This window comes from Carassius auratus, chromosome 36, assembly GCF_003368295.1.
Source record: "Carassius auratus strain Wakin chromosome 36, ASM336829v1, whole genome shotgun sequence".
Taxonomy (NCBI): domain Eukaryota; kingdom Metazoa; phylum Chordata; class Actinopteri; order Cypriniformes; family Cyprinidae; genus Carassius; species Carassius auratus.
In genome coordinates, this window is record NC_039278.1 from 16,797,260 (window position 1) to 16,810,101 (window position 12,842).

At 34.2% G+C, this 12,842-nt stretch overlaps 2 protein-coding genes across 2 annotated transcripts in view; both read left to right on the top strand.

The window, feature by feature from the left end:
* The first annotated feature begins 601 nt into the window (after positions 1 to 601).
* Positions 602 to 3,045, top strand: LOC113055651 (homeobox expressed in ES cells 1-like). Its single transcript, XM_026222059.1, has 4 exons — positions 602 to 815; positions 2,034 to 2,206; positions 2,567 to 2,668; positions 2,898 to 3,045. Exons 1-4 carry the CDS (start codon positions 602 to 604, stop codon positions 3,006 to 3,008), a joined length of 600 nt encoding a protein of 199 aa, XP_026077844.1. The 3' UTR covers positions 3,009 to 3,045.
* A 2,906-nt stretch (positions 3,046 to 5,951) lies between these two features.
* LOC113055450 (interleukin-17 receptor D-like) overlaps positions 5,952 to 12,842 on the top strand; it is a 39,674-nt gene continuing 32,783 nt past the window's right edge. Inside the window, exon 1 of the mRNA XM_026221767.1 lies at positions 5,952 to 6,109. Coding sequence (XP_026077552.1) covers positions 5,993 to 6,109 — 117 coding nt within the window. The 5' untranslated portion in view covers positions 5,952 to 5,992. The remainder of the gene's footprint in view (positions 6,110 to 12,842) is intronic.

Sequence of the window (12,842 nt, forward strand, 5' to 3'; positions counted from 1 at the left end):
GGAGCCGCAGGGGCCAGGCTTGTGTCCTCGGTGCTCTCCAAGAGCCTAAGACAAATAAACAAGCAAGTAGTTTATTAAAAGCAGCCAAGCAACCAAAAGAGATCAGTTCGGCATTGAATGAGACAATTATTACATGCTGCTTCCAGCAAATTGCCAGGCAGCTATTGTGCTTTTGTGATCCGGAGCATCTTTCTCCATGCATGTCAAAAGAGAATGGAAATATTCAACAGGATTAGTTTAAACAGCATTAGGCTTTTTTATTATTTTAAACTTGTGTGGTAGAAAATAAGGTAAATAAGATTAGGCACTAGTTGACTGCTTTCTCATAATACTGAGATGTGGCACAAGGAAATGGGGAGGAGATAAATCCCGGGAACGGAGTCTAATTTTCTACCTGGTGAGTAAAAAGAATGGCACATCAGGCGTGTTTTGTCCCTTTCAATAGCAGCTTTAAGGGATTCAGTGTCTCCAGAAGATAACAGGTTGCTGCTTCAGGTTGGAACGCCTCATTCTGGACCCTGAAATACCTGCAGTCCAGGGGCCCCATGCGGAGGGCCAACGATTCACATGGAAAATGTACGGTCTCAGGCTTTAATTAGTGATGTTGGGGGAGTGTGGAGCTATAAAGACGAACCTCCAGCTTTCAGATCACACCAGAAGAAGAGGACTGTATCTCCAGATGGCTTCTCTCACAGTGAGCGGGCATCAGAACCACTCGGTGCCCAGACGGTCTGCCTTCACCATCGACAGCATCCTGGGACTCGACAGACCGGATCAGAGAACCATCCTGTCAGCACCTTACCGACCCTGGACAGGTAAAATAACACGCCCTATATGCACAATTTAAGATGTGTGTTTTCATAAAGAACTATTTTAAACGCAAAATAAATAAAATAACTGATGATTGATGAGTGATTAATTATCACAAACACGCTGGTTTGTAGCACAAATCAATTGGTGTAGGCTACCTTTAGGCTATTTCTGTATATTTTAAAATAAAACAATATTGTAAAAATATTTGGAAATTAAAAGTAACAGTTTTATAAACAAATGTTGGGGATTATCATAGCGTAAATAGCGTATTATTTCAAAATGAAATAAAATAATAAAATTGGTTGTTAATATTAGGACCAACAAAAAATGTAAATTATTTAGGCTAAACAAACTGAAAACGCAGAGAGCAGTTTGCTTAAGAATAATTTAAGCGATGACTCGGTTTACTGAATCAGCGTCGAACCGTTCGAACAATCTGATTCACTTAAATGAATCGCTATATCCCAGCGAACCGTTTAAAACAAAGATTATTAGTATGTTTTACATAAAAAAAAAAAAAATCAGTTTTTTTCTTTCCACTTCAAAATTGACATTTTATTCAGTGCATTACTTTTTTTCTGGTAATTATTAAATAAATTGGCTTCTGGGAATAATTTCATATGAATGAACCGATAACGTAATCTATTTAGGCTGAACAAATTGAAAACACATAGGACAGTTTGGTTTCTGAGAATAAATTTAAGCGATGACTCTATTTACTGAACCGATTCTCTTGAGCGACCAGTTCGAACAATCCGATTCTCTCAAACGAAGTCTGCGCACGATCCGATGTTTTACAGAACCGGTTTTCTTGATAAAAACAAAGATTATTAGAGTGTTTTAATAAAAAACATTACTACAGTCTTTCTTTTTCACTTCAAAATTAAACGTTTTATTCCGTTTATTTATTTATTATTATTATTAATGAAATTTGCTTTGGGGAATAATTTCGAGATATGAATGAACCAAACCGATGCTGTATACTTTACCTAGGCTAAACAATGAACAGATAATGTAACCTATTTAGGCTGAGCAAATTGAAAAACACATAGAGCAGTTTGGTTTCTGAGAACAGTTTTAAGCAATGACTCTATTTACTGAACCGATTCTATTGAGCGACCCGTTCGAACAAACCGATCAATTCTATCTCACGTTCCAGCGATGATGCGCACAAACCGATGGAGTTTATTTCCTAACATATTGTCTTTTATCTATTCCAGACGTGAAACCAGCATGCCAGAACCGTGGCGTGGTCGCAGACAGTGATGCTTCAGTGGATGTTAGGGTGAATGAAGACAGTAAATCTTACAGTAAATCCCCAGCAGACTCGTACAGGAGAACACTGAACTGGTACATCGGGCGCCGGCCGCGAACGGCCTTCTCTAGTGTCCAGGTAAACGTCGACATATACAGTGTTTGTCAAACGTTCCTTTTATGTTAGGAAACCGTTATTTCTGAACGTTCTGTGAAGCTGCAACATTCCATTTCATCATGTTACAAATAATATGGAAACGTTACATTTGAATTTTATCTGAACGTTCTAAAACAAGAAGGTTACATTTAAAAATTGTAAAAAAAAACATCCAACTAAAACGTCCAAATTGAAATGCACAAAATTATTATTCTGAAATCACAAAATACCTTGAAAGCTACCATGAACTATTTATGAATTTCTGTATAATTACTAAAAAGTAACTTGTGTCATTTTGTCATTAACTATACAGTTTTTTTTGTTTTTGTTTTCAATGTCCAGATCAAGATATTGGAAAGTGTGTTTCAAGTGAACTCCTACCCGGGCATTGATATACGTGAAGAACTTGCTAAGAAACTGCATCTAGATGAGGACAGAATCCAGGTGAAGTCTGATCTGAATCTATATATTGGACCAATAATATGTATTTAGTATAATATTGTTTGTTTTGGGCTGTTTGAATAAGCACACCTGTGATGGAGGACTTTATAGGACACATAATACTAAACTGGAAGATGTTCGAACTGTAGATGATGAAATGTGTCAGAGAGTTTTAATTTTCTTTTAAGTTTATTGCAGCAGTTTGATTAATATTTTTATGTTTGTCTCCTAGATTTGGTTTCAGAACAGAAGAGCGAAGCTGAAGCGTTCATACAGAGAATCTCAGTTTCTCATGGTGAAAAACGTCCTCAGTGATTTACAAACCAGCAGAGAAGAACACTGATAGCTGCAGATCCACATTTGTTCTTCTTCTTCTTATTCCTGTTGCTCTGTCTCGCTCTGTAATGTTGTTGTAATTTATATATATCTTTACCTGTTTTGTAATTAATACCTCTGATTTAAAATAACATTTATTGTTATTTCTTTATTGTGTGTTTGCTAAAAATAAATAATAATACAGTCAATATAAACACTGTTTTAATCCAGCTTTTTAATTCAACCTTAAATTTAAATGTCTCTTGTTCCAAGTGGAGTTAAGTTAACATTATCTTCTGCCAACTGTTAAACAAACCCCCCACCTCCAAACTAATTAGTGCTTTGTAATGAGAATTTAGTAAACCTATTAAGTACCGATTGGGTCACATGGGGGTTAATTTTGGCATTTCAAAAGAATTACATTTGCATTTGAAAGTCACTGGATTTCCAGCACTTTCACAGTTATTATATTATATTATTATATTATATTATATTATATTATATTATATTATATTATATTATATTATATTATATTATATTATATTATATTATATTATATTATATTATATTATATAAATAGGTTGTGATATATGGAAACACTGGGTGGCGCTATTGTATGGAATTATCTTTTTATACATTTTGTTGCAGATGCACTGAAAAATGTAAATTTTTAGTAAATACTACAGCATACTTAAACCATAATCACTGTTTCATTAACTTAATGAAATATATTTTTACAGTGCAAACTACAAAAAAAAACTTTCTTTAAGTAAACAAATGCATTATTTCAATCCTTGCAATAATATGATGTATTGTAATATTATATAATATAATGAATATATTCATTATATTATATATGTTATGTTAATATTATAAAATATATATTAATAAATATTAGGAAAACTATATTCAAAACACTGGATAATAATAAAAACATTTCAAACATCAAAGCCATGCATTTATTTCAGGAAGAGGGTCAAATATTTATATTTGTCTAGAATATCAAAGCACATTTTCACAAGGCAATGCCACACATTTACAGCTATATGGTACAGATTTTAATGCAGGCACTGCATTATGAATGCATCATAAAGCTGTTGGGGCATTGCAGGTGTGGTCATCTTTAACAAAAGCAGCTTGTTTTGATGTGAGTGTCAAGAACAGAAGTGGCGCTGAAAGAGGATCTGGGTGTATTTGTGCACCCGACTCCTCTTGCCTCCAGTGCTCTGTGTTTGATCTGAAACAGGATCGTTGGGTGCACATCATCAAAGAGCAGATGAGCCGAACTTTCAGTGTGTCTTTCTTTCTCCCAGCATTTGAGACATGGCCAGAAATATAATTACAGAAAGCAATAGTTTGCAGGTGATGTACATTTGGAAAGAATATCAACTTACACTCGAAACAAAATCCAGTGCTCCAAAATCCAAAACCATTTCTTCAACTCTAACAATACAATTTACCTGTTTTTTAATTAGTACTACTGTTTTTCTGAAAATGCTGTCTTGTACCTGCACATGTCCACACGTCATAACTTGTATATTAGCTTGATTTTGTTAATCATCTGAAGGTAAAGTTTGATTTGAGGGTTGTGAATATGCTTTTTTGTGTCTGATTTTACTACAAATGTATGTCATCTTAATATTATAGATAGTTTTAAGAATATGTGTTCATCTTAGCAATTAAAAGATTGTGAATAACACATACAACATACACCTGATGCAGTAACCAGTGACCTCATATCGTCTACAGATCATTCGAAATTCACTAATCATTAATAATCCACTATTGCATGTATTAACACACTCATCTATTATACTTCAGATGTGTATGTGTCAAGCGTGTCATAACAGGGTGTGAATGTCTCATATATGAGGTCTGTCAGGTTTTGAAACCTGAAATTAAATTACACTGGAATGTGGAAGTGTGTTTACCTCTGTACAAATGAACACGGTTTAATAATGCACTGTGAAATAATCCTGTACATGTTCCGAATAGTATCCATTATACTCCATAAAGATATACATGATAGTATCCATACATACTGTTGTTCACGGTTGTGTAAATTTAAATAGAAATCTCTTTGGATTATGAAGCACAGCATAGGAATCTGCACTGAAAAACATTTGTTGAGGCAACTTAAAAAACTTAATCTTTGTGTGATTCAGTTGTTTCAACATGTTTTTTTTTAGTTCATTTAAGACAAAAATTAAGCAATTCTTGTTGTCTGTACAATTTATAAATTAATAGTTATGTCTACAAAGAAAGTTTAAATGGAAAAGTCTCAAAATTATTTTCATAGTGTGGTAATCAGGTTATTTCATTAATACATAAAATGTGTTAACATACAGTATACTGCAGAAAGATGATGTTAGTATGTGATCAGAAAACAAAGCATACAACATATTATTTATTGTAAATGTGCTCGGTTTCGCATATAATTTTCAAATGGAAAACATCATCTTAAACTTAATTTTCCACCCGGAATGTCTTTTATTTCTCTAGTTCTGTACACAAAAAATGTGCTTTATTTGTTTATATGCTTTATTAAAAAATATTTCTTAATTAAACAGGTGATTGAATGTGATGTGTAGCATAAACAAACACAATAATTCATATAAATATAATAAAAATATATTTTAGTGCCCTAATATATATATATATATATATATATATATATATATATATATATATATATATATATAAAATATGAAATAAACGTTTATTGCTGGATTTCTGAGATGTTATTATTAATATACATGTTAAGTGTTTATTGTTATATGTAATTAGTTTGCCAGTATTTGCACTGTATTTGCATAGTACAGAAACACACACACACACACACACACAGAGAGAGAGAGAGAGAGAGAGAGAGAGAGAGAGAGAGAGAGAGAGAGAGAGAGAGAGAGCTCCACCTTGTGAGGCTCGTGCACCTCCCTCGCAATCTTCGCGGAGACGCGCTCGCTCGCTCGCTCGCGCTCATTCCAATCAGCGGAGCTTCATGGACGGACAGGAATGGCTGGATCACGGAGACGCGTTCACTTTTTCACGGTTTTGTGCGTGTTTGTGTGCTACAGCAGCGCTTCGGTGAACGGAGCAAAGAGAGGAGCTTCGGATAAATGCAGCTACAAGGTAAAAACACACTCGAGCTTTAGCGTGCGACGATGATGTTTCTGTCAGTGCCACGAGCTGAAAACTTCACCAACAAGTTTAGTCACGTCACATTACCTCCTCAGAGGAACATTTACAGCTCTTTTCCTGCTTACAACGAGAGTTTGGAGTCTAAATGACAGGATTCAACAACTAGGGAGAAATAGTGATCACAAAACAGTGTTATTGTATACAAGTATCTTACATATTATGTGTGTTTATTTGGATGTAGAGTCTTAAAAGTTAAGGTATGATACCATAAAAGAACATTTGTAACTTTGTATATCTTTTATAACATGGTAGCAGGTTTTAGACAAACTTATTTTTTTTCTAAAAAACCAGTATTGTGTAAAAAGCCTACATGCATAGTTTTATTTATACAGCGCATTATTATTTTGTGTTCCCTTAGTCTTAATTTTTTGAATGCTCTTTCTGTTTGTATATGAATGTGTTTGTACCAAGAGCATCTAAAAAACCCCACAGCGAATTCCTTGTGTGTTTGCACACACTTGGCAGTAAAGCTGATTCGGATTCTGTTCCAAAAACCTTACAATAGATATATCTGGTTTGTTCCTGGTCTGAGATGGTCTATAACTAAAAACAAAAATACCTGCTAAAACTTAATTACCCCCTAAGAATTTTTTTTTTTTTTCTAATTCTCCCAAAAAAACATTGAATCCAAACCACTGATCTGAAGACACGTTTTAATCTCTAAAGAACCGTGTGCAAGCACAAAAGTGTATTTTTGAGAGTGCACCTGTATGATTTATGCTGTGCTTTTGAAGTTGAAGTCCTGTGCAAACAGTGTTCTTCCGGTCAGGAGCATTGAGATTTGGGAAATGGCTTTTTAAGTCGGTCAGATGTGTGAAAGAGTCTCACAGTTGGGTCTTTTGTGGATCTCTTGTTCCTGGTGTTGACCCCTTGATGCTTTTATGAATGGAGTTGAATGGTGATTGACTAAAGACCACTGGGAAGATGGAAATGAAAAAGCATTGCAGGTTTTCATTTAAACGTTCGGTTGAATTTGAATTAGCGTAGTCCAAAGTATAGCGAAACATGTTCAGAACAAAAATAAAATGTAGATATTTAATTCTTAATATTTTTTTTTTCTTTTTAAAAAATGGGACAGTCAGCTAAAAATGAAGTATGTTCCATACTTGTATGAGTTTCTTTAAACTGTTGAACACAACAGAAGATATTTTGAAGAATTTTGGTAACCTAAAAGTTAACGGTAGCCATTGACTTCAATAGAACAGGTAAAAACTCAAAACAGCGCTTTCTTGCGTTTGGATAATCTCAATTCTTTGTTAACACAGAGCACATTATCTGTACTTTACTGGCAATGTTACAACTTCTCAAAACGGTAAATTGCAAGAACAGATTTGCCAGTATTTTTGAAAAGCTACAGTAAAGACTGTATGTGTGAAAGGGACACTAATGGCTACCTTCAACTGTTTGGTGGATGTTTAATACATGGTTTAACCTTTTAGATGGTACAGACCACCGTGTGACTTCTTTATTAATGAATACAGTAATGCTTAACTGTTTTGCATGATCAGTTGTGTACTTATTCGCCTATAGATGACTTCCATGAGTTCCCCATTGCGTGTTTTATAGCTGAATTGGACTTTAAAGCATTATTTTGAGATTTTGAAATGTACTCTTGCTTATGTTTTATGTTTTGTTTTCAGACCAGCTAGAGATATGTTGCAAATACTACCAACCTTTTCCTGTTTATATAAGGTATCAAAAGATGATTTATAAAAGTCCATGTTGCGCTGGTAGTGTTTGTCCGTGGCTTTATTCTTGTTGACCTGTGTCTGGGTCATTTGCTGATGACAGGCTATTGACGGACAGATTGCCCCACGATCTCATTGTCTTGAAGGGACAGGACTGCTTTGAAGTCATTTCCCAAAGGAAGTCAGTGAACTGTTTGCTCTATTAAAATTCTTTGGCATTTCCTTTTAGGAAGCACAGTTCACTTCCCTTCACTGCTACATCAAAGCTGTCCTGTTGAGAGAAACACTTCAGGTGTGAATGAATTGTGTGTTCTTGTGTGCCGTTAAAACTTACTTTTTCTGCTGTGCTGACAACTGGGCTGAGACATAGTTGAACTACTTACTTCATTAATGAAGGCTAGCAATTGTGAAATTGTCTTTTTTATATGCATTTTTATGTTTTGCATGCTCTCATAGACTCTTTAACGCTGTTCTGAGATTGTTAAATTACTGAGGCATCATTATTATGCTTTTAACCATTGCTTAGACTTTGGTTAAGTAGCTTCTGTCACTAAGTATAACTTTAATGCAGAAATTAAGGATGCTTATGTTGATGCATTTATAGTCACATTTATCAGATTAGAGTTGGGCAATAATGTACTTTAAATTTTTACTACAAAACAAGCAATCAGACATATCCTATATACTAAATATGGCTCTATGCAAGCTCACTGTATGTATTTAGATGATGTTGGACATATATATCCAATTCATTAATATAAAGTGCTGGTTGATAATATAGTTACATTTTGTGTTGAAAAAATCAGGCAGTTGAAATTTGCTATATAGGCCTATTATATAGCAAATAATCTAGTCTATAATCACTTTACATGAGTGTATTGTATGTGTTATATAATATATTGCACTGTGTGATAATATAATGTTTATTTTGGAATAATATGAACAATCTAACTGTTGAGATGTGGTATTATTACATATACACTGAAGGTAAAGTAAGATTTACTTATGCAATTTCTAATATGTGTTGTAGAGGAGAGGTGAGCTGTTATCTTTCAATGCAAACTTAGAAAAAATTGGCAAAAAATAAGCAGTCCCCTAGAAATGTCTTACATTTTCCAAAAAATTATATATCGATGCATTTTTTTTAAGTGCAATTTTTTTCATTTATGTACAAGTATTTATTATAATAATTTTGTTTTGTCAAATTACATATGCAAAGCCATTTTTGAACATATGATTTTATAATGAAGTTGTGCCTTTGCTTTCTGTGCTTTAAAGTACCTTTTGGCTCTTTAACACTATTTGTGTATTGTAAAATTACTGAGGTATCACTTTTATGTGGAATATCATTGCTTATACTTTTCGTGGTTTCGTTTCAAAATATGATGCATAACCTATCCTGCTGTGTTTGTGCTATGGATATGAGGTGAGCTATTATTTTTCAGTGCAATCAGACATAAAATTGACGTGGATTAGTATGCAGTCACCTTGGGTGGGCAAACACAGCTCACTTTTTCAGAAAACATAAAAATGGATTATTTTTAAGATGTAAAATTTGAATTTTTAAAGGAAATGTAATGGTTTATGTTGCATGTTGTCTCTGTAGAGGGTTAATACTGTTTGCATCATTGCGTTTTTGTCAATTTTCATATGCAACAACATAAAAATAGTGTTTTTTAAGATGCAAAAAAAAGTGCTCGTTTTTGTTGCATGTAGTTTCATGCTTCTGGTCTTTGCGTTGCTTTCTGTTTTTGACTGCACAGTTCAGGTTGAGTCTCAGGAAAAACAAAGGTAGATATTTAAATTGGCTTCTGTCTTTGTTGGGCTCCAGCCGAGACTCAATTGGTTCTCCGATGGGGACCTTTTGGATTCGGATTAAAGTGGTTGTTCTCTCCGGAAGTCCCAGGCCTCTCGGCTCAATAGCATCTTGCCTTCAAGCCCTGTGAGATTTTCCAACTGCCAGGGCATCACAGGGAGTCGTAGAAATGATCCTAACTTTCCTTTCCGTCTCAGAGGTTGACCTCAAGTGCTGTATCTCTGTTTAAGAAATAAAGGAATTCATTACGGAGCGGATGTTACCGGCTGTGTAATCGGTTTAACAATAGTCTCGTCCGCGTCCATCTGGTTAAGTTATGCTCTCTGAGAATGATGTCAGCCAAACCTCACAAACATTAGCTAGCATCTCGAAATTGTTTCCAGCGAGAGCGATGGTTTCTGGGGCATCGAGGGAGGCAGTGTTTTTCATGTGTAAACCTCTGTTGTGTTTTGAAGGGAATCAAATACATGGATCTCACTTTTTCTTCGGCGCTCAAGTAAATGTATTGCAGAAAGTGTATTTATTTGTTGCTCCAAGAACTTTAAAGCAGTAGTTGGCCAAAAACATTCATCTTTATTTACTCACCATCATGTGGTTCCAAACTAGTTTGATTATGATTATGAATGTCGTTGGCTTTTTGATTAATGGCTTTTGTTCCTCATTTATAAGTCTTTTTTTAGGTAATTGTTGCACAATGCATACATTGTAAAGACTCAATTTTTTCCAGTGATAAAACAAAAAATGAAATTAGGCAAAATGTCCAAGCTTCTCTTTGCCATATGCTGTAAAAAAAGTTGTAAATAAAACCAATAAAAAAGTTTGGAGTATGTAAAATAGTATACTGTAGTATAAGAAAATCCCGCACTGTAAAAAAAAAAAAAAATCAAAGTTGTAAATAAAAGCAAAGTATGTTGTAAAAAAGATTACAAGAAAATATATTTTTGTACTTCAGAAATGTATGTTTAATTATTCACTGTTACTTGCCTTTCCTTGCAATTGAGCTTATTTTAAAATGTACTCTGTTTTTAAATGAAAATCTTTTTTTTTTTCAGTGTATTTAGTTTCTTCTACAAATTCGACATTTAATTCACTGTGTTGCTTGCAATTTCAGTGTGATTATTTCCTTCAGCATTTAAAGTAAGTGCATGTTTATATACAGTACCAGTCTATGACTTGCGTATTATATTCAAGGACTTCTGATGTCAATTTAAGTTGATAATATTTTTCACCACCATAGCTCTAAAGACTAATGGGACTTTGCATCAAAAAGCAACATTTTATCACAACCTTGAATGATATTTGAGAGCTCTGGCAGATGAACATGAAACATTTTGATTTGTCCCTCGAACAAAGCTATTAAGTAACTTCAGGAAACGTGGAATGCACTTTCATGTAACTTATTTTGGAACTAATAATAATCTTTGGTGTAGAAACTATTTTCACTCTACAAATTGCAAGGAAAATTCATAAACATTTTCAAAGTAATGGCATGTGGCACATGCAATGTGTGCAAACCCATGCCAGCTGCAAGAAATAGTTTTTAACAGTGCACTTAGATTGTGTGGAAATGAACATTCTTCCAAACATCTTAATAATAATAATACTGCGTAGGAGCGACATCAGAGTAATTATGGAATTGCTTTTTAATCGCTTGACCATGGAAAGTCTATCTTGACCTTTAACAAAGCAATTTTTGATATTTCTCTGTTTATCTTCTTAAAGGGATAGTTCACATAAACATGAAAATCCTGTCATCATTTATTCACCCTCATGTTGTTCCAAGCCTGTATGAGTTTCTTTCCTCCGGTGAATACAAATGAAGATATTTTGAAGAATGTTGGTAACTAATCTGTTGCCGGTACCCATTGACTTCCAATAACAAAAAAATGCTTTGGAAGTCAATGGCTACCAGCAACTGTTTGGTTGCCAGTGTTCTTCAAAATATCTTCTTTTGTGTTTAACACAGGAAAGAAACTCAAACTTGCATACATTTTTGGGCTAACTATTGCAAGTGCTTAATGTATTTGTTGTTTTTAATGAGAAACATTTATAAACCAGCATGAATCTTGACACTGACACTTGACACAAATGGACTCAGAAACATGAATTTCATTGGTGAAATCTCCCAGTTTCAGTCTATTATACTAGGTCAGATAAAACAGTAGCGTAACAGGCTTTTTTACTTTAACCCCAGATGAGCACAAGCAGAATTCCCAGCCAAAACCGTCCTTTATTAACGTGGTTCAGGGATCTAATGCAAAACCTTGAGTGCATATATGGGCTTTTTTCCATTTCTGTGTGTGTTTCTCAAAAGAGCCCTCACACTTTGGTTCCTTGTTCTCGTAACATCTGGTTGAGGATGAATGATGGGGAAGGGGGTGTGTTTCATGCGCTCACGGTGCGGAGAGAGAATTAAAGGGGGGTTCGCTCTGAGTTATTTCTGTGCCATCTTAAGGGTGCATTGAAAACCATCCAAGCAGCTCGTCACCTTGGAGGCTGTGTCTTGTAGTGCGGTGGGAAAATCCCTGGTTGGCTAGCTCTGAATCGGCCCGGTTCGCTGAACCGCTTTGAATTCTGGGATGGGGGTCTTTCAGCAGCATCACTTCTTTTGACCGGACGAGTGCTCCTGCCGCTCACTCTGAATGGCAGGATGTCGCTGGTAAACTTCGGTATGTTAAAAGTGAATTAAGAGTTGGGACACTCTGTTCACCTCAGCTGGGGGCCTCTGATTGGTCACTGATTTTTCTGTGATCCTGGTAAATTCTTGGTCAAAAGTTAGTCTGGTCTGCTTTTGTTTTGGACAGTATGACATCTTACATAACTTACATCACACTATGAATGATTTTACTACTATTTATATTATCAATACATGTAATTATTTAATCAGTTATATATAACTATTTGTTAATTTATATACAAAATAGTTTTTTTTATAATGAACTTAAATACTTTAGAAATAATATATTTTTTAATATTTTATATAATATGAATTAATGAGATATTTATTATATACATTTACTATAAAATTTATATAATATTATTTAAATGTATTATATATTTATTGTACATAATTATTGTACAGAATATATAATAAAATATATAAAAATAATTATAAAATTGTTTGTAATATACTCAGGTGAATATACTGTACGTATATACT